Consider the following 21978-nt stretch of genomic DNA (forward strand, 5'->3'; position numbering starts at 1 on the left):
AAACCTGAGAACCTCCCCCTGCTACCATCGGATTCATTAAGAAGTGGTAAGCACCTGGTTACAGTCACTAAGGATTACAAATATTCCAGAGAAAATGTGCACTCATTCATTCCAAAACTTAGCCTTGTCTGCCCTGAGCTCATGGGTGAGAGAAGGGCTGAAGATGAGATGTGGAAAGGGGGCTGGCTGGTGGTGAATTCCCACGCCACTCGGCAGCAGAACTTCCATATCTCCCCTGGATCTGATCCAAGACCTTTAATTTGATGGGAAAAGGGAGGAACTGATTTTTTTCTTCCCATAAAGCAGCCTTGCCAATAAACCCTTCAATAGCAGGGTTAGTAATTACTTTCCCCTGGTGAATGGAAATGAGTGATGCAGTATGGCCTAGTGGAAAGAAGTTGGACCTGAGAGTCAGAGGCCCTGGGTTTTAATCCCAGTTCTGCCACTTACCTACAGTGTGACCTTGGGCAAATCACTTAACTCCTCTGGGCCTCAGATGACTCATCTGCGAAATGGGGATGCAATGCCTATTCTCCCTCCTTCTTAGACTGTGAGCCTCATGTGGGACCCGGGTTTAGTGCAGGAGAAGGAGCCTGGAGTACTGGATAGAGCAGGGACCTGGAGTCAGAAGATCTTGGGTTCTAGTCCCGGCTCTGCCACATGTCTGCTGTGAGACCTAGGGCAAGTCACTTCACTTCTTGGGGCCTCATTTACCTCGTCTGTCAAATGGGGATTGAGATTGTGAGCCCCACGTGGGACAGGGACTGTGTCCAACCTGATTTGCTTGTATCCACCCCAGTGCTTAGTGCAGTGCTTGGCATATAGTAAGCTCTTACCAAATACCGCGGTTATTATTATTACAGTGTTTGGCGCATAGGAAGCACTTAACAAACACTACTGTTATTATGATTATCCTGCTCCTACCCCCATAGCACTTATGTACATATCCTTAGACTCTGCTGCTTTCCCTTTCCGTAATTTATTTTCATGTCGGTCTCCCCCAGCTAGAATTGTAAGCTCTTTGAGGGCGGCTATCATAGCTCCCCACTCCCAGTACTGTAATCTCCCAAACACTTAGTACAGTGCTCTGCACCTAGTTAAGCATTCAGTGGTATTGATCGATTAAATAATGACCACTGATTAAAGTGGCCTGGAGCCCCGGGGGAGTGACTACCCACCTCCCCTGCATCTGCTTTTGCAGTTTACGGAGCCAGGGTTCTGGATCCACCGTGATGCCGTCTCCCCGCTCCCCTCCCTCACCAAAATGCATAGGATCACTGCCCCTGGGTAATAATAACAATCAAATAATAACTGTGGTATTTGTTAAGCCCTTACTATGTGCCAGGCACTTTACTAAGCCCTGAGGTGGATATAAGCAAATCGGATTAAAGGATACAAATCCAAGTGTAAGGGCAGTATCGAAAGAGTGGGAGAAGAGGAAATAAAGGCTGAGTCGGGAAAGGCCTCTTGGAGGAGATGTGCTTACATAAGGCTTTGAAAGTGGAGAGGGTAATCTTCAGATGTGAAGGAGGAGCTTTCCAGGTCACAGGCGGGATGTGAGTGACAGGTCGGCGGCGAGATAGATGAGGTGGAGGTACACTGAGGCGATTGGCATTAGAGAAGATTGTACTCTCCTAAGCTCCTAGTACAGTGCTCTGCACACAGTAAGCATTCAATAAATATGATTGAATGATTGAATGAATGCACTCCCCCATTCTCCATCCATTCTCTCTCAGCCACCTGCACCCAGAAGCAGCAGCAGCAGGAAGAGAAGTATTGGTGAGTAACTTTCCTTCCTCTCCCTCCCCCTCCCTCTTTCCATTTTCTCTCACTCTTTCTCTCACTCTTTCTCTCTCTCTCTCTCTCTCTCCCCTTCCTACTCTCCTCTCAATGCCACATCCTTGGTTCAGTCCCCGACCCCTGCTCATAATGAAAAGTTGGTAGCTCTGGCAGCCACACAGGAGGGGAATGCACCCAGCCTCCCTCGGCCTTTGAATGTAGCATGCGTGTTACAGAGCACAATGACTGTGGAACAAAGCAGTTGGATCAGAGTGGGGAGAGAAGGGGGTAAGGTCACATCTCCTCCAAGAGGCTCTCCCCAATTAAACTCTTTTCCCTGGCTTTTGCATCATCTGTGCACTTGAATCTGTGACTTTGGGCATTTGATATTCTCCCCACCCTCAACCCCTCAGCACTTTCGTGCATGTCTTTTAAGTTATATGTTATAAATTATGTATTTAAATTAATGTCTGTCTCCTCCTCTATTCTATAAGCTTGTTGGGAGCGGGGAACATGTCTGCCAACTTTGTTGTATTGTAGTCTCCCACATTCTTAGTACAGTGTTCTGCCCGCAATAAATGCCATTGACTGGATGAAGCTTAATACCTTACCCCAAGTAATGTCCTTGGTGAGGCTGGACTCAAATGGATTTCCACCAAATAGTGCTTAGGATGATATGTTACTCTACATGAAGGCATATAACCCTGTATAGATTGGGAGGGGATACAGCCAGGTGCTGGCTCTAATGCCAGGAGTCACTTATTTTACTTCCATTATTACCCACTTGTGAGAGATGGGTGGGGAAACGGGTGCCCTTTTGTGTGTGTGTGTGTTTATTTAAAGTGCTGTATTAAATGCTGTTAAAGCATTTAATAAAGAGAAGCAGTCTTGCCTAGTGGATAAAGCACGAGGGGAAAATCAGAAGGACCTGGGTTCTAAACCTAAGTCTGCCACTAGTCTGCTGTGTGAACTTGGGCTAGTCACTTCCCTTCTCTGCACCTCAGTTACTTGATCCTTAAATGGGGATAAGATGGAGATAAGGGGTAAAATGGAGATTAAGACTGTGAGCCCCAAGTGGGACAGGGACTGTGTCTAACACAATTACCTTGTTTCTACCCCAGCACTCATAGTAAGAGCCTAACATTATTATTATTATTGTTATTGATAAAGCCAAGTAACTGATAATTAATCCTTGTTGAATGATTTCAAAAAGCAATCCCACCAAGTAATTAGAGGCTAGAAGAGCTGATAGTGGGACATGGGAGAGCAGAAAGAGTCCTTGAAGATAAAGAGGGTGAGAGTGTACATCGAGACCTGACCCCCAAGGTCTCGAACCTAAGCAGTCAGTAGCCTCTTGAATGGCCTAGGAATGGCAAATACGTCATCACACTTTCCCTTCTCCATTCAGAGCAAGGGAAGCAGGGAGGCCTAGTGGAAAGAGCACAGGCCTGGGAGTCAGAGGATCCAGGTTCTAATCCCAGCTCTGTCTCATGTCTCCTATGTGACCCTGAGCAAGTCACTTCACTTCTCTATGCCTCAGTTTCCTCAACTGTAAAATGGGGATTAAGATTGTGAGCCCATGAGGGACAGAAATTATGTCCATCCTGATTAGGTTGTATCTACCCCAGCACTTAGAGTGCTTGGACCATAGTAAGCTCTTAACAAATAAGAGAGACAGAGAGAAAAAAAGAGAGAAAGAGAGAGAAAGAAAGAGAAAATGGAGCTTGCTAGCTCTGGGAGATGTCCACAATGAGGTGGCCAAGACTTCCATGGAGCAAGATATAGTTTTACAAAATATTTCTTGGAGGAAGATTTCCATTTCTGACCTGTAATTGCAGGTGGCAAACCTAATTTTAGGCACCAAGAGAGTGCTTTTTTTAGCTTGTATCTTCTCCAGCGCTCAGTACAGTGCCTGGCACATAGTAAGTGCTTAACAAATTTCATAAAAAAACCCACCAAAGATAGGCACGTGCCACATTTCTGGAAGTAGGAATCAAGAATCTTCACTTTGAAGCCTATCTGAGTTGTCCGACATCAGCATCAGCATGTAAAAATCTATTATTTGCCATCTGAAAAGCAGATAATTTTGGGGGTGACCCCAGCACCCTGCTCCCGCTTGGGAAGCCTCGTGGTAGTCACCAGAATCCAGGCAGACAGGCAAAAGGTTGAGAAGATCCGTGCGGAACAAAGGGTGCTCCAGGGCGGCAGCTGTCAATCGGGCAAATTTCTGGATCAATCAGGAGGCACTGATGTGCATGAAATTTCACAGCCAAAGATCCATGACTGCCCCAAATACTGTGACAAAATAAACTGGTTGTCAATCCCACTTCGGGTTGGATTGAAAAATGAAGCTGGAAACCTTTAGTGCTGCTAAATACCGGTTGTTGTTCTGGGCACTTACTTGGCCACACATTCTGACCTGCTGGGCCTGGACAAAGAGCCAACTCTCAGTCATCCAGAGGTGATGATAGTTATAAAGCAGTTTGGCATACTGGAGAGACCACGGACCTGGGAGTCTGAGGATCTGCATTCCAGTCCTGGCTCTCCTACTTGTCTGCTGTGTGATCTTGGGCTTCTCAATGGACCTCAGTTTTTCTAACCTGTAAAAGGAGGATTAAATACCTGTTCTCCCTCCTACTTACATTTGAGCCCCAGAAGAGTCTGGGATGTATCTGACATGATTTAAAAAAGCACTTCTTATCTAAAAGTGGTATTGAATGCTTACTGGGTGCAAAGCACTGTACTATTTGGGAGAGAACAATACGACAGAGTTGGTAGACATATTCCCTGCCTTCAGGGAGCTTACAGTCTAGGTCAGAGGAGACAGGCTTTAAAATAAATTACATATATGTACATATATGCTCTGGGACCGAGGGTGGAGTGAATGTCAAGTTCTTAAAGGGTACAGATCCAAGTGCTTAGGTGATGCAGAAGCAAGTGGGAGTGAGGGAAATGAGGGTTTAATCGGGGATTAATAAGGCTTTGGGAGTGGGGAGAATGGTGGTCTGACATATACAACGGGGGAGGGAGTTCCAGGCCAGAAGGCGGACAGGGGCAAGAGGTTGCCGACAAGGTAGATGAGATGAAGTGTGGTTGTTTGAGGAGCAAACCATGTGAACTGGGTTGTAGTAGGAAATCAGTGAGGTAAGGTAGGAGGAGATGAGCTGATTGAATGTTTTAAAGCCGATGATAAGGAGTTTCTGTATGATGTGGAGGTATATGGGCAACCACTGGATAATAATAATAATAATAATGTTGGTATTTGTTAAGCGCTTACTATGTGCCGAGCACTGTTCTAAGCGCTGGGGTAGACACAGGGGAATCAGGTTGTCCTACGTGGGGCTCACAGTCTTAATCCCCATTTTACAGATGAGGGAACTGAGGCACAGAGAAGTTAAGTGACTTGCCCACAGTCACACAGCTGACAAGTGGCAGAGCCGGGATTCAAACTCATGAGCCCTGACTCCAAAGCCCGTGCTCTTTCCACTGAGCCACACTGCTTCTCTGGATGTTCTTGAGGAGTGGGGAAACATGGGCTGAATGTGCTTTTAGAAAAATGATCTGGACAGCGGAATGCAGTAAGGACTGGAGTGTGGAGAGGCAGAAGTCCGGGAGGCCAGCGAGGAGCCGATGCAGTAGTCAAGGTCGGGTAGGATAAGCGCTTGGATCAATAGCAGTTTGGATGGAGAGACGAGGGTGGGTTTTAGCAATGTTGTGAAAGTAAAAATCAAAGGATTTGGGTGGCGTACTGAACGAGAGACATAAGTTGAGAATAATGCCCTGGTTACGAGCTTGTGAGATAGGGAGGATAGTGGTGTTGTGTACTTCGAGAAAGTCTGGGGGTGGACAGGGTTTAGGTGGATAGATGAGGAGTTCTGTTTGGGGCTTGTCCAGTTTGAGTGCTGGTAGAGCATCCAGGGAAAGATGACTTGAAGGCAGGAGGAAAAGTAACACTGGAGAGGAGAAAGATCAGGGCTGGGGTTGTAGATGCTGGAATCACCCACATAGAGATGGTAGTCGAAGCCTTGGGAGTGAATGAGTTCTCAGAGGAAATGGGTGTAGATGGAGAATAGAAGAGGACCCAGAACTGAATCTTGATGGACTTCGAGTAGAGGGTGGACCACAGAGGAGAAGCTGGCAAAAGACAACGAATAGTCAGAGAGATAGAAGGAGAACCGGGTAATAATAATAATGTCATTATTATTAGAACAGTAAGATTTACTGTTATTTACTTAGAACATTACTTAGAATATTTACTTAGAACAGTAATTATTATTGTTATTACTATTGTATTTAAATGCTTACTATGTGCCAAGCACTATTCTAAGCCCCGATGTGGATACAAGGTAATCAGTTTGAACACAGTCCCCGTCCCACATAGGGCTCACGGTTTTAATCCCCATTTTACAGATGAGGTAACTGAGGCCCAGAGAAGTGAAGTGACTTGCCCAAGATCACACAGCAGACAAGTGGCAGAATCGGGATTAGAACCCACATCCTCTGACTCCAAGCCCATGCTCTTGCCACTAGGCCAATGTAATCAAGATTGGATAATGTATCCAGGAGAAGGGGGTGGAACACAGTGTTTAAAGGAGCTGGGAGGTTGAGGAGGATGAGTTTGGAGTAGAGGCTGTTGGACTTGGTAAGGAGGAGGTCAGTGGTAACCTTAAAGAGGACAGTTTCCTAGGAATGAAGAGGTGGAAGCCGGGTTGGAGGGAGTCTCTTTGATTGTATTCTTAAGGAGATTAATCCATATGACCCTGGCCTCTGTTCCTGTTTGTGTGAGACCTAGGTCACACCCTGGACACAGGTCAGCCCACCCAGATTCCCAGGGTAAAGAAATTTCCCTTATCTAGGTGAGAACTTCAACCTGCCATGCCCACCCTCACTTGCAGTATAATGGGGGCCAGCTCTGCCGTTCTCATCTAGGTATTCTGATAATAACATTGGTATTTGTTAAGCGCTCATTATGTGCCAGGCACTGTACTAAATGCTGGGGTGGATACAAGCAAATCAGACTGGACACAGTCCCTGTCTCACATGGGGTTCACAGCCTCAGCCCCCATTTTACAGATGAGGTAACAGAGGCACAGAGAAGTGAAGTGACTTGCTCAAGGCCACACGGCAGTCAAGTGGCAGAACTAGGATTAGAACCCATGACCTCAGACTCCCAGGCCCGTGCTTTATCCACTAGGCCATGCTGCTTCCCTCAATACCATTGATTGGTGCCAATCAGCGGTATTTATTGAATACTTAGAGTGCAGAGTACTGTACAAAACGCTTGGGAAAGTACAGTGCAATAGAGTTCGTAGTTGTGATCCCTGCCCACATTCAATCAGTGCTATTTAATGAGGGCTTACTGAAGGCAGACCTTTGTACTAAGTGCTCGGGAAAGTACAATGCAACTGAGTTAGTAGACACGAGCCCTGCCCTCATTATTATTTATGGATTATCCCGCCTACTTCCTCCTGCTGCTCTCCTTTGGGACTTGGCACTGCTCATTAACACTACCACCAATAGATAGATAGGGACATGGAGAGAGATTATGTGAAGCTCAAATCAGACATTTCTACTATCCGTTAGCAACTCTGGTGAAGAGAAGACGTTGACGTTCACGATTCTCGTGTAACTTTTGGATTATCTGTGGGTTTCAGTAGTAATCATGGTATTTGTTAAGCACTTTCTATGTGTCCAGCACTGTTCTAAGCGCTGGGGTAGATACGGGCTAGTCAGGTTGGACACAGTCCTTGTCTCACATGGGGCTCACAGACTTAATTCCCATTTTGCAGACGAGGTAACTGAGGTACAGAGAAATTAACTGACTTGTCCAAGGTCACATAGCAGACAAGCGGCAGAGCTGGGGCGAGAACTCAGGTCCTTTTAACTCTCAGGCCCATGCTCTATCCACCAGGCCATGTTTCTTCCCTAATTCTACGCACGCTCTCTGGTCCCATTAGCATGGATCCTTGAGAACTGGCTGGTGTGAGGTTTGATAAGGGACTTCGAGGCAAGACCCGAGCAGTTAACCTGTCTCCTACCAAGCAGAAGCAAATACTTCCTTTCTCCTTATGTGACCTCCCAGGCATTCTCTAAGTAAGTCTACTGTCTATCAACGTTAATACCGAGAAGCAGTGGGAATCTGTGACACAAGAGAGGTAAGCATAGCTCAGTGGAATGAGCACAGGCCTGGGAGTCAGAGGAACTGGGTTCTGATCCCAGCTCTGCCGTGTGCCTGCTGTGTGATTTGAGGCAAAGTCAGTTAGAGAAGCAGCCTGGCTTAGAGGAAAGGGCTTGGGAGTCAGAGGTCATGGGTTCTAATCCCGGCTCTGCCACATGTCAGCTGTGTGACCTTGGACAAGTCATTTAACTTCTCTGGGCCTCAGTTACCTCTTCTGTAAAAGGGGGATTAACTGTGAGCCTCACGTGGGACAACCTGATGACCCTGTATCTACCCCGGCGCTTAGAACAGTGCTCTGCACATAGTAAGCTCTTAACAAACACCAACATTTTTAGAGGACCGAACCTTTAAACACTGATCTCTCCAGTTCCTTCGACTCAACCGGGGTTAAGGATTTTACACATTCAAATAGTTTCTAGTTAAGACTGTGAGCCCCATGTGGGACAACCTGATAACCTTATATCTCCCCCGGCACTTAGAACAGTGCTTGGCCATAGTAAGTGTTTAACAAATACCATTATTATTCTTATTACTTAACTTCTCTGTGCCTCAGTTACCTCATCTATATAATGGGATTAATACCCGTTCTCCCTCTTATTTAGATTGTGAGCCCCATATGGGACCCGATTATCATGCATCTTCCCTACCGCTTAGAACAGTGCTTGATGTATAGGGAGTGCTTAACAAATACCACAGTCTTTGTTGTTGTTATTATTATTACTCTTATAATTATTATTACTACTAATATCTGTTTATGAAAGTGGAGTCCCGATGTGCGCTCGGAAGAAAGGTTTGGCTTCCGTCAGGTGTTCTCACTTCATTTCAGTGGAGTGCTTGTCACAATCAATCATATTTACTGAGCACTTTCTGTGTGCGGAGCACTGTATTAAGAGCTCGGAGAGTACAATATAACGGGGGTGGTAGACAGATTCCCCTCCCACGGTGAGTTTATAGTCTAGACAGGGAGATAGACATTAATATAAAGAAATTACAGCCATGGACATCAGTTCTGTGGGGCTGAGGGAGGGGTGGATAAAGTGAAGCGCTAGGGCAACACGGAAGGGAACGGGAGAAGAGTTTTTATGATAGTCCTTATTTGCCCAAGTGCGGCCTCCTCCCCACCCCGGCACCTATGCCTCCAGCCTGAAGGAACTGAGAGAGGAGACAGCTGCTTCTCCTCCAAGTTACCAACTCACCGAGGAATTGAATCTGCCCCCTTCACTCACGCCTCAGAAAGCCAACATTATAATATGGGACCCTGAAGGCAAACTCTCATTGGCCCTTCTAATTGCAGAAGGCAGGCTGAGAATTAGCCTACCGAGGCCCCGCAGCTCGGCAGCACCGAGTTCCACTCCCACCCCTGCCAAGACTGCGACCTTGTGGAAATACCTTAACTCTTCCGTTCCGTCGCTTCCTCAGATTCTGAAAAGAAAAGCAGCGGACTCGGACTACCCAGACCTGTCATCCCTAAAAGTCAGGCTCCAAGGAAAGACCATTTTCTATCCTTAGCCTGGTTCCGATGTGGCTAGGTTTCCCTCCCCTGTCCCCCCTCGGCCTCCCCCCACTGAAAAAATTCGACCAAAAAGTCTCCCCTCTTCCTGGAGCCACAGGCAGCCACTCCTAAGAGGGGAGAGCCAGAATGAGAACAGTGGGAGAGCTGCAGGCCAGGAGAACGGTGCTTTGGCAGGACGGCATGTGAAAGCCAGCCCGGTACGTATTAGCCTCTGCTGCTTCTGGCTCGCATGAGGACGGTTAGCCCCCTGCTTTCGAGAGAAGGAAGTTTATCCAACAAAATGCAGGGTGAGAAAAGAGCACGTCCTGTTTTATGTATCTCTCATTCTAGGCGAAGCACATCTTTGAGATCTTGGGATGAAAGGTGCCATATAAAATGCAATTAATTATGCATCACCATTACTGAATTAATCACATGTATGATTAATACAGTAATAATAATTAATGGAAGTGCGGTCTAGAGATTAGAGCAGAGGACTGGAAGGGAGGAGTCTGAGGTGCTGTTCTGCTACCGTTTGCTGTGTGACCTTGGAAAAGCTCCCTAGGCTTTCTGGGCCTCAACTCCTCCTGAAGGAAAATGGGCAAAATGTCCTGGAGGGCTTTGAAACTTTTGGAAAGAAGCAGAGGGCCAAGTTTCTCATTTAAAAATCTGCAAAAGAATCTCAATCATTGCCAAGGAACGGCAGGGATCTTATGCCATCAAAACCTGCAGTTGGAACTAGATTGACAAGGTAGGTCAGTTAGGGCTAAGGAATGCATTACGGTGATTTGTCCCTTCTCCAGTCTAATAAACCACCCCGAATATCCAAGTAGCAGTATTGTGGGGACAGGGCCTGAAGGGTGTTGGGAAGTCAGGGGCCCAAATTTCCAGATGCCGGTTAACTCTTTCAGTCTAGGCTGTTACCGTTTACGTTCAGGCTGCAAGAGTGTCGTTAACGGAGGGGGGAAATTGAACGGGGAATACAGATGCTAACCGGGAAAGCAGCATCAGCAGGGCTTGTGGACTGAGGGAACTGCAGCAAGGGAGAAGGTAGGAGAGATGACAGGGTTGGGACTAGTTAGCTTTAAAAAAAATGACCAAAAAACCCCCCCCGCCAACACCCCTACAACTGGAAATATTCCAGTTATGGATAAGTTATCTGTAATTTAATGTAATTAGTAATAATACGAAGCACTTACTGTATGCTGAGCACTGTACTAAGCATTGGGAATGAATAACCAGAGCATGGGAGAGGAGTTATTAAATAACACCTTAATATAGTTGCGAATGTGTCTCTCTAAAAGAGCCATCAACTCCCTGTTCACCAGTGGGATTAGAAACCACACCATAATGCTTTTCGTACTGGAAAGCCAAGATGCTTGAATACCCTGAATCTCCGAGGCTCACGTCGGGATTCTATCGGGGGCTTTACAGATTTACTTCCCTCTGAGCTTTCAGGTGCCAGCTAGACTGAGGGGAAACAGATGGCAGGTTCCCTTGAAAGAAGGAGATTGTCCACCCATTAAAAAGTCATTTCAGGGTGAGCCCGCCTGGGTTGTCAGGTTGTTTCCAAAGAGACCTAACGATGCACGTGTGTCACTTCTCTGATGTCGACAAAGGACGAGCCGTCGGGTCCTTGCCACAGTTATTGGAGGAAATGAAAACAAAATGCAAACTCCTTCAGTTCTTGTTTACTGTTCATGACAACCAGACGGGCAACGATGATTGAGGAGCGGGGTGTTTCCCCAGGATTAATGACCACTGGGGACAAGATGACAGGCTGAGGAGCCAGACAGGGACCTCAGCTGGCCATTAACCCTCGGTAAATGCCCTGAGCGACTCTCCTCATTGCTCCTCCTACCCTGAATCAACCCTGTCTTCCCTCTTACTTCTGACATCTTCCCATCCAAAGAAGTCAAAGTACCATAATAAGGGAGGGGTGAGCTAAGGACAGCAAAGAACTGCCTTTCCTGCATATTTTGAGTGGAGTAGACAATTATCTTTTTGAGATCATTCAAGGGGAGTACTGCCAAGGGGGAGAAGGGTGGACTAGAACACCTTGTCACGTCCCACCTGGCCATTTGGATTCTCCTCTACCTCCCTGGAAAGTTATAAGACTTAATCATCCCATTTAACACCCATGGGGAAACTGAGGCCGGGAGGTTTACGCTCTTTAAAGTTGTGGAGTAAATCCAAAGCAGAACAAGGACCCCATTTTGGAAGTCTTGTCCCTCACTTTGGAACTCTTCTTTCTAGGGTAGGTTTCATTTTTTTTGCAATACACTGGGGAGGGCAGTCTCGGGGTTCATCAACCCTTCAATCCCCTCCCCCCAGATGGAGGAATGCATGATTTACTGGTTAAAATGGGGATAAGAGCAATAATAATAATACCCATAGTATTTAAGCTTTCCTATGTGCCAAGGACAGCCTAAGCATGGGGTAGATACAAGTTAATCAGGTAGGTCACAGTCCCTGTCCCACATGGGGCTCACAGGGAGAAGAAGCATTTAAACCCCCTTTTGCCAGATGAGGAAACTCAGGGACAGAGAAGTTTAGTAACTTGCCCAAGGACACACAGCAGGCAAGTGGCACACCTAGGATGATTGAAGAAAGGTGCAATTGAAGACACAGAGACGACAGAGTCAGAAAAATTGTACTAACTTCAACTTGCTTAGAGACATGCCCCCCCTCCAAAGGAGGCAAGACAAAACTACCAGCGGCAAGTCCTCCGAGAAGCCCTCTTTAGCCAGCATAAACTCATCTCCTGCAAACTGTGGCCTAGTACGGAGCTTTTGGGGACAGACCCGTGTTTTGCAGTCTTGTTTTCCCTCGGTCATCCTAAGGGGATCTTCCGGTCCCAAACTCCCTCAATCCACTACAGGCTAGGCGCCATCACACCTTAACATATCTGCGTGGCAGTCCCCCATTCCTCTCAGAAAATCTGGCTTGGCTTAATCAAAAGCAGAGCCCATCAGGGTGGAGGCGTTGATGTGTCAGCTGATAGTCAGTCTCTAGTTATTTGCTTAGTTCTTACCCACCCCCCTCCCGCTCTCCCCCATCTCCCCAAATCCACCCACCCAACCCTTACCCACCGCTCCGGTCCTTATGTGTAGCAGCACCGGAGAGCCGGAGGCGGTCAAAGCTAGCAGGGTAAAGAACCCAGCCGGACAGGGGCGGGCTTCAGAGGGGGCAATCCCCCCCGCCCCCGCCAGCGGCAACCCCCCAGTCCTGCCTACCCCCTGCCAACTGCTCCAGAGCCCACGGAAGAGTGGCAAGAAGCATCCCACGAGGACAGTGGGGTAGCGCAATTGCACGCACGGTCCAGCTGAGCCAGGGGATGCCCAGCCATTGCATTAGAGGACTGATCGGTGGGCCCAGGAGGGGAGTGGGAGAGAGATGCTTGGCCGGCTAGCATCTCTGTGTCCTGGCAATCCTCACCTGGGGAGCTACCCTCCTCTTTACAGCCCATCTTTTGCTGAGGCTCTTCCCCGGAGCCTGCATCTATTTCTTTCCTGCACCTTTAAGAAGAACATCGCTCCGTGGTGGGATGGTGTTCTAAAGCCACACAGAGGAAGTTACGCAGACTGGATCAGGCACTGAGATAAAAGCTCCGATTGTGATCGAAAGTGATGGCAAAAGGATTTAGCCTCAGTATTAACTTGGAGAGGAGTGGAGGGACAGAGGGAGAGCGCATAAAGCTCCGAGCCATCTGTCCGGGAGCTGAGCTGGGGGAATGCTAAACGTCCTGGATGAGAAGTGAAACACAGTCCAACAGCCGGGGGAGGAGGAAAAAAGGATTCAGATTCCGGGGGCTCGTTCTGGATCCCCACCCCACCCCAGGAAAAAAAAAAAGTTTCAGTTCTTGAGAAGCCACTCCAGTCTGAGTCTCAGAAGGGGCTCTGCCTCCGCCCATCCGCAGAATCTTTGGGACGGCTGCAAGGCTGCTTCCAAATCCCAAACTAAAAGCAGCAGCAAGAGGAGGAGGAGGAGAGGGGAAGGAGGAGGAGAAGGAAGAGGAGGAGGACAGAGGGAAAAGGACCAGCTCTCACCCCCTCCACTCCCTGACCGACCCACCCACCGCACAGCCAGAGGAGAGAAAGCACAACAGACCAGAGGGGGGTTTTTTGTGTGTTTTGCTGCTTTGGCTGGCAAGCTGACCTGCTCTCCATGGAATCCAGCCCTTACTGCGCCTGCTACAGAGACTCCAAGCTCGGGTAAGGCGGGGAGACACAGAGAGAGAGAGAGAGAGAGAGAGGATGGAGTGGGGTGGTAGAGAGATACTGCAGATTGGCAAGGCAGATTTCATTTTAAGAGGCTCCCGTTACCCAGCCGCTGCTTAAAGCGACCCGGAGAATTATCGGATGTAAAAGTTATTTAGGAGAGTCTGCTCCGGGGAGAGAGCATCCTAGTTACCCCTTAGAGAGGAGTGTGTTTCTAGCAGGGTCTTAAAGGAGAAGGCTGCTCTCACTGCATGGCTTGTGTTTTCTTTTCTTCATTTTGGGTTTTTTGGTGGTGGTGTTTTTATGTCTTTGGTCAGCGGGTGTGTGTTGTGCAAAGATGATTAACCCTTCCCTCTCCAGGGCCTCCCTCCATCCCAGGGAAGACCAACTGCCCCAGCCGGGGGCAGAAATCTACCCCGAGCCTCATCTGCAGACAGCTTGAGTGAGAAGTTGCGGGGAAGCTCAAACTTCTGGCTCGGTCTTCTAGAAACGGGGATGTAGAGCAGGGGGGTTGTGGGCTGATTTGGGAGCACCGTGGGAGTAGGACCGGGGAGGTTTGGGGAGAGGAAATTGAGGGCAAGAGAGGCGAGTCGCCTTCTGGGGGGGCTGGGGGCTTTAGGGAACCTCCACGCTAAGTTGTTTGCCTGGATGCCGGCCCGGCTGCCGAATGGTTTAGGCTGGTGAGATGGGGGAGAAAGAGGTAACTAACTCCCCGGTGCTTTGTCTGGATTCTTCTAATTAAAGAAGTCGATGCCAAACGAGAAGGGCATCCTCGGGGCTGGTCTGCGCCAGAAATTGTTATTAAACTCGTTATTATTAATTAATAACCTGGCTTGCATCTAACTTTCGGAAAGAAAAGCTGCCGTGGAATTGCCCAGAACGACTCCATTTGTAATGCATGCAGTTTCTATTCCACCAAGAGCGGCAACATAGATCTGAACTCGAGACCCGCCAGACCCTTCCACCCGACCCCCTAAAAAAGGTACCCGGGATTGTAAAAATTCGGGGAAGGAGCAGATGTCTCCATTCTTCTCAGAGTATTCACCCTGCTGGAGGTCTGGAACTTTTTTTTTTTTTTTTGCCTTTTCACCTGCCCTGAAGTTTTTAAGTACCAAATAAGCCACCGGGACTTAATCCCGCAGACCCCTTCTCTGACCTGCAATTGCTTTCGAAGATCTCCCCCTTGAGTTAGCTCGGTGTCCTTTTAGTGTTAAAATAAACCAGGCAGGGATCAGAGGAAGCAACCTCAATTTGTCTGGAACCACAAATGCATTATGAGGCAGTTAGAACAGTAGGAGACTTACAAAATTCCTCTGGGGAATGTGTCTGTTCTCTGAGCTCTGCTGTGTTCTTGAGTTTGCATCCTCTTCCAGGGTTCAAGGGATGTCCATTTGTCTTTACCGTTAAATGCCAGTCGGTGGTCCTGAACAGGATAGCAACCGAGGTTCAGCTTGTCGGCTGGGTGTGTTCCTCTGAAGAAGCAAAAGCTTCTAGGAAGACTACATGGCAGTGAGAACCGCTGCTTTAACTTTACTTAATTCCAGAGCAGCCGCTTGTAACTCAGCATTGCTTTTTAGCGATCCCAAGTAGACGTGAGACGTGTAAATTCAATAAAGCCGAGAAATCTAAGTTCAGCTAGCCCGACCAAATCTAATTTTGTGTTTTTAAGACCCTGGTGGTTCAGGGGGACTCTTAAAAGAAAATAAAGGTCTCTGATTCTATTTGTTTCCACGAGCTGCAGTTTCTTAATAATAGCCATGAAGACTTATTTTCCAAGGATGAAAACCATCCACTAGAATAAAGCCTCCAGTTCTGAAAATCGTCCTTCGTATTTCCCACCCCCTGCTTTCTGCTTCATTATTCAGAGAGTCTTGTGACTGTTTCTGGCCAAATCGAATGTTGAAATCACAATTTTCACTCGCTGCCAACAATGCCCAGTTGATTGACTGGTTGTAAATACATTTTCTGAGCAGACTTTGTTGTTGTATATTTTCCCCCCCCCATTTTGGGAGAATTCACGGCATTTAGGAACCAGCCCAGCCCAGCAATTAATAGATATTTTTGTTTAGCTCCATGTTGCTTGTAATCCCTCCCTCCGCCTGTATATCTTAGACATAGTCATTCTGCCAAGAAGAGCGGTTGTATCTTTTAGGTTCGACAACAGATCTTTAAAGTTAAGAGGCTACCTAATCCGCGGAAAGGAAAAAAAACCCCACAATTCTGGCCTGTTTGGGTTCTGGAAGAGAACTCTACCAGTTCTTTGATGTTATTAAACAGTTGGAGGTAACCGATTTAATGTATTAATTGGGAACCGACCGTTTCGACAAGCAGAGCGACGTCTCTGATATCAGCATTCAGACCTTTGCTTGTAGCACTACTTTATTTTTACTACATTTACTCATACTGTAAAAATAGAAGCCAGAAGGTATTCTTTCCTCGAGTTTTGTACCAGAGAGCGTTCCAGGCTGGGTGAAGTCATTGAGAAGGTTTCCCTTTTAAAAGGTAGAGGTGAAACGCAAAAGATGGGCATTGGAGGGAGGTGGGGGCGGGGGGTGCTTCTAGTCATCTCCCACTGAAGTCCTTCATCCTGAGCGCAAGGGAGGAAGGGAGGCGTTAACACAAATATCCAAAGGCCATCCCTCCCCACAGTGAAGAGCTACCGATGAGCTCCGTGCTAGGGTTTCACCAAAGACCCGAGTCTGTGATAAGCTACACATTGGTTCAGGTTTGAAGTAAATTGCCACCTCTGGCTTGTTATCTCCCTTGTGGGGAGGGAAAGGAGAGGGAGAACAAGAAGGAAGCTTGTTCGGAGCTCCTGTTAGGAACAAACCCTCTGTCCCTAGTGCTGCAAGATAAAGGCCAAACTTGTAACTTTGGGATCATTGTAATCTGCGACTGAAAAGGTTCCCATTTATTCTTATAACCACCAGCATTACTATTTTGGTGACGGCTACTTAAACATAATCAGCGAGGATGGGACAGTGAAAATGTTGGGACCTAATCCTAACAAATGAGCGTGAGAAAATCTCATTACATCCTATGAATCCTTTAGGATTACTCAAATTTATTAAATTTTAAAAAATGAAATTTTACCGCTCAGATCTATTCGGATGTGACTTGGGGAGTGTGGCATCTGTTTGCCCAGAGCCCTTGCTTATTAGCTTATGTTGACACAACTATCTATTTATTAGTGCCTATATGCCTTTGTCCAGCCTTTTCCTTCTAAGAACTCCTGCGGTGTTCCTTGCTGCCGTTTGATTTTTGAAGGCACTCATCCAGTCGAGGGTCCTAAAGAGCACTTGGAAAGTCAGAGATCCAGCTGGGGGCCTCCATTTCCAGTCTCCTGTCCCCATCCTGGGCCGAGGAAAACTCATTGCTCTGTTGATGATGTGTTCTCTCTTCAAATGCGCATCTCCAGTATTAATAAAAATAAACTACTTTCTCTCCGGAGGCCCTGATCACACAGCCTCATTTTTTGCCCATTTCGCGGGAGAGTTTTGTTCTCATAACTGTTTTTTTTCCTCTCTTTTTTAATTTGTTGCAGGTGTTGTTGCTAATGAGCCCTCTCTCCTCCCCTCTTACAATGAAAGAAAAGACAGACCCCAGGTACCTGGATGGATTTGTAGCTGAAGCTTCAGAAACTTCGCATTAAGTTGCCTATGGCTCGATGCCAGGGTCAGCTTGGCTCCCATTAATGCATCTCCCCGGTGCAAGAAGTGCAGAAATCACCCTCCTTTACCAACACCTCTTGGGCTTTTTCACTTTCAGCCCCGTGGCCGCACGATCATCATCTTAGATCTACTTTAAGATCATTATATGTATTTTTTTTTGGATCGCAACATTACATAAAATCCCAAAGAAGAACCCCTTTCCCGGTCACCCATTCGTTATCTGATGAAAGAAAACCAAAAATCAAGAAACACACAGTCTTGTGGTTTTGAAAGTTATTTCAAGCACGTCACACTTTAAGGGGGATTTTCAAACTCTTCCCTGACTGTAAGGACAGAATCTGATCCGGCCTCACGAGGGAGTCTGCAGATTTCTCCCCTATCCCGTTCCGATGCCCTGTCGCAATTTGAGAACGCGCCCGTTTTGATCAGATTCATCTCAAGGAGCCGTGGCCGGTGGCCCTCCTTATGCCAAGTTTGAGGGAAGATGAAGTTGTGGGAAACTTTTTGACCCACTGATCGGCATCCAGAGAAGCATCGGCCGGGATCCTCGGCTTCGGCTGACTTCGGACCTTCTCCCCTCTTCTGCTCGAGACCCAGCGGCCTGCTCTCCCGCGATTCTGCCGTCCTTTTAGATGCGGCGCTTCCATGCTGATCCTGACAGGGACCCCTGACCCAGTCGCTGCCTTCTCTGGGCCTCGAGGCGGATCCACCGGCCGGGTCCCTTAGGCTGGGCCTCAGCTGCCATGCTGTGCCTGGTTCCTCTTCTGCTCCACTGCCTCTTACCAGCCATGGGGGACTATGACATCTGTAAGTCCTGGGTGAGCACCGATGAGGGCCCGTCCTGGGAATTCTATGCCTGCCAGCCCAAGGTCCTGAGCATGAAAGACTATGTGAGGGTCAGAGTGGATCCCTCTGGAATCACCTGCGGGGACCCCCCGGAGAGATTCTGCACTCATGTAAGTCCCCCGCGTGTCTTCTTCCCCTCTCCCAGACTGGGGCTTCCCCACAGGGAACTGGGAGCCGGGAGGCCCTGGGGCAAGGGAGAGGTAGAGGTTAAGAAGAAGCGTTGCCTAGTGGAAAGACCACGGGTCTGGGAGTCAGAGGACGTGGATTCTAATCCCAGCTCTGCCACTTGTCTGCTGTGTGATCTTGGGCAAGTCACTTCACTTCTCTGTAAAATGGGGATGAAAACCATGAGCCCCACGTGGGACATGAGCTGTGTCCAACCTGAATAGCTTGCATCTATCCCAATGCTTAGTACAGTGCCTGGTACATACTAAGTGCTTAAAAAATGTCATAAAAAAGAAGGCTAAATACAGCCACTCTGGATATTTTCAACCTCTAGGTGTATGGGGGGAGGACATGGCAATTGAACACCATTTTCTGGGTAACAAGAATTTAAATGACCAGAAGACTGAAGATGCGAGATTATCGTTTTGACCCACTTTCCTTGCTTAAATTTCTACTCACTTTAGGGGAGTTCCTCAAGACCGGAAAACTTTGCGGGGAAAGGAGAGAAGGAGGGATGTGGAGGAGGGAGATTTGTACTCAGGGTGGGCTCCCGTGAATCAGGATACTTACTTAGGCTTTTTCCTCAGCCCTACCTCTGGCCTGAGGGAAACATTTCCACTTGTCTCAGGTTACCTAATCAATCAACCACCGGCATTTATTGAGCACATAATGTGTGCAGAGCACTGTGCTAAACACTTGGGAGAGTACAATATGACAGAGTTGGTGGACTCGGCCCACACGTGGCTCAGTGGAAAGAGGCCGGGCTTGGGAGTCAGAGGTCATGGGGTCGAATCCCGGCTCTGCCGCTCGTCAGTTGTGTGACTGTGGGCAAGTCACTTCACTTCTCTGTGCCTCAGTTCCCTCATCTGTAAAATGGGGATTAAGACTGTGAGCCCCACGTGGGACAACCTGATTCCCCTATGTCTACCCCAGCGCTTAGAACAGTGCTCTGCACATAGTAAGCGCTCAACAAATACCAACATTATTATTATTATTATTATTACTTAACTTCTCTGTGCCTCAGTTACCTCATCTGTAAAATGGGGATGAAGACTGGGAGCCTCACGTGGGACAACTTGATTACACTGTATCTACCCCAGTGCTTAGAACAGTGCTCTGCACATAGTAAGTGCTTAACAAATACCAACATTACTATTATTATTATTATTATTCAGTAGATTCCATCGTTCCGTCACCACCCTCCCCACAAGAAGGGTCAAGTGAACCCCCCCGCCGTGTCACATATGTTCCTGTATATTGTGATCTGCCTCTGGTGTCCTGTCCCCTCCGTGGACTGGGGTCGTTTCTCCCACTCTGCCGTTGCCCGTCGGGCTGGCTGATAACTGGAGGACTAGACGGAGCAAGGCTGGGCTGGTCGGAAGGATGCCCGAAGGGGGCGGTGGTGATCCGGCCCGGTTCTGGTTCCGATGCTGGTGGAGAGGTGCAGAGAGGGAACAGAGCTCAATGAGGGAGAAAAGGGAGTCGAGAACAAGGAGCAGGGGCTGAGCCGACGTCGGCCGAGTCTCGGGTACCAGACCCCAGAGCACAGGCGGGGACCTGCCTCCCCGATCCGTCAGGAAAGGCCACCGTCGGCTCTTGTATTTAAAATCTTTAACGTATTTTTCCCTTAAATATTAATCATTGCCTTTTATTTGGCGTACCGCAAGGCTCGATGGGAGCGGCTGATTCATTATTCACCAGGCTCGCTTTGTTTAAAGGGCTGGAGGGGTCAAAGATGACCATAAATCCCAGGTCAGGGCCACTCCCCTGGCTAGGAGCAGCTGGGAATGGGCCACCTCCCTGGAGTCCACGCTGATGGGCAGAGAAAGGGACAGTTCTGATGACCAGCCGGACTGCAAGTTCGGGGGGTCACTAAAGAGACCCTTCCCTCTGCTTGCTGGGCTGTGATCTCCTGAGCTCCATCCAGCATAGGGACCCTGGGCCTGGAGCCCTGGCTGGGGTCGGGGTGGTTTCGATTAGCCCCACCCCTCGTCCCCTTAATGGACTGGTTGGAGACTGTAGCCCGGGCAAAGCCGCCGGGGTGGGATTGGAGGGGAAATTAAAGCAAAAATTCCAAGATCTCCACTGCAGTCGGCTCCTCCACCTGTTGAATTGACTTTAATATTTCATTACGTCCTGCCCTCCTGCTCTGTTTTTGCTTACAAATGTGCCAACTATGAGAATTTGAGCCCAGGTAGAAGAGCTGACTTTGAGGCCCTAGGCTGACCTCTGAAAGTCTCGTTTCCCGGAGGAGAGACGAGGGCGGCAACTGGGAATGGGGCTTTCTGGCTGTCTAGGGGCCCTGCCTATTGGTTTCTGAACCCTCCTGCCTTTCGGTTCTGCACGTCAAGCTGTGGCCTAGGGAAGAGAAACAGTGTGGCTTAGTGGATAGGACACAGGTCTGGGAGTCAGAAGGACCTGGATTCTAATCCTGGACGGCCAACTTGTCTGCTGTGTGACCTTAGGAGAGTCTCTTCACTTCTCTGTGCCTCAGGTACCTCATCTATAAGACTGTGAGCCTCATGTGGGACAGGGGGACTGCATCCAACCTGATTAGTTTGTTTCTACCCCAGCATTTAGTACAGTGCCTGGCACATAGTAAGCACTTAACAAATACCATTAAAAAAAAAAATCAGTCCAGGGCTTCCCTGACCCTCACCTTCAAATTTTGCTTTCCCTTCTGGATCCTAACCCTATCTTCACGGCCTCACCCAGGGCTTGGTGTGGATAAACCAGAGCCAGGCTGGGAAAGTGGTGTGGTCAGAACTGAAGCACCGAGCAGGGTCCCTCACACATCGCTCCACAAACAGCGTGGCCCAGTGGATAGAGCACAGGCCTGGGAATCAGAAGGGCCTGGCTTCTAATCACGGCTCCATCGCAAGGTCTGCTGTGTGACCTCGGCAAGTCAGTTCATCTCTCTGCGTCTCAGTTACCTCATCTGTAAAATAGGGCTAAAAACTGTGAGCCCATTTAGGACACGTGTATCTACCCTAGTGCTTAGTACAGTGCCTGGCACATAGTAAACGCTGAACAAATACCCTTAAAAAATAATGACAGCTCTCTTTGACCACAACCTGCTCTCCCCTGCTCTTTACAGCCACGGGTCTGTGGACCCTACAAACCCTTGCCTTGGGTGCTTACAATTGGATCAAATACAAAGAGAGGCCAACCTGAAGTAAGCAGCAAGAGGATAAACACGTTCAGGGGAAAGATGATGACTTACCTGAGATGAAGCAGCACGATCTAGTGGAAAGATCATGGTCCCGGGAGTCGGAGGACCTGAGTTCTAATCTCAGCCCTGCCACTTACTTGTCGTGTGACCGTGGGCAAGTCGCGTAACGTCTCTGTGCCTCAGTTCCCTCGTCGGCAAAATAGAGATTCAATACCTCTTATCCCTACTACTTAGACTACGAGCCCCAGGTGGGACCTGATTATCAATCGATCGATTATATTTATTGAGCACTTACTCTGTGCAGAGCTCTGTACTTGGGAGAGTACAATCTAACAGAGTTAGTAGATACGTTCCCTACCCACGGTGAGTTTATAGTCTACATTCTATCTTGTCAGCACTTAGTACTGTGCTTGGTATATAGTAAGCAGTTAAGAAATACCACATTTATTATTACT

The 21978-nt window shown here is 48.2% G+C and overlaps 1 protein-coding gene across 1 annotated transcript in view; it reads left to right on the forward strand.

The window, feature by feature from the left end:
• Window positions 1–12691: 12691 nt before the first annotated feature.
• Window positions 12692–21978, forward strand: part of NTNG2 (netrin G2) — an 87748-nt gene continuing 78461 nt past the window's right edge. The window contains exons 1-2 of the mRNA XM_029063917.2: window positions 12692–13663; window positions 17214–18296. Of these exons, the coding sequence (XP_028919750.1) occupies window positions 18084–18296 (213 nt within the window). The 5' untranslated portion in view covers window positions 12692–13663; window positions 17214–18083. The remainder of the gene's footprint in view (window positions 13664–17213; window positions 18297–21978) is intronic.

The sequence above is a fragment of the Ornithorhynchus anatinus genome, chromosome 4 (assembly GCF_004115215.2).
Source record: "Ornithorhynchus anatinus isolate Pmale09 chromosome 4, mOrnAna1.pri.v4, whole genome shotgun sequence".
Lineage (NCBI taxonomy): Eukaryota > Metazoa > Chordata > Mammalia > Monotremata > Ornithorhynchidae > Ornithorhynchus > Ornithorhynchus anatinus.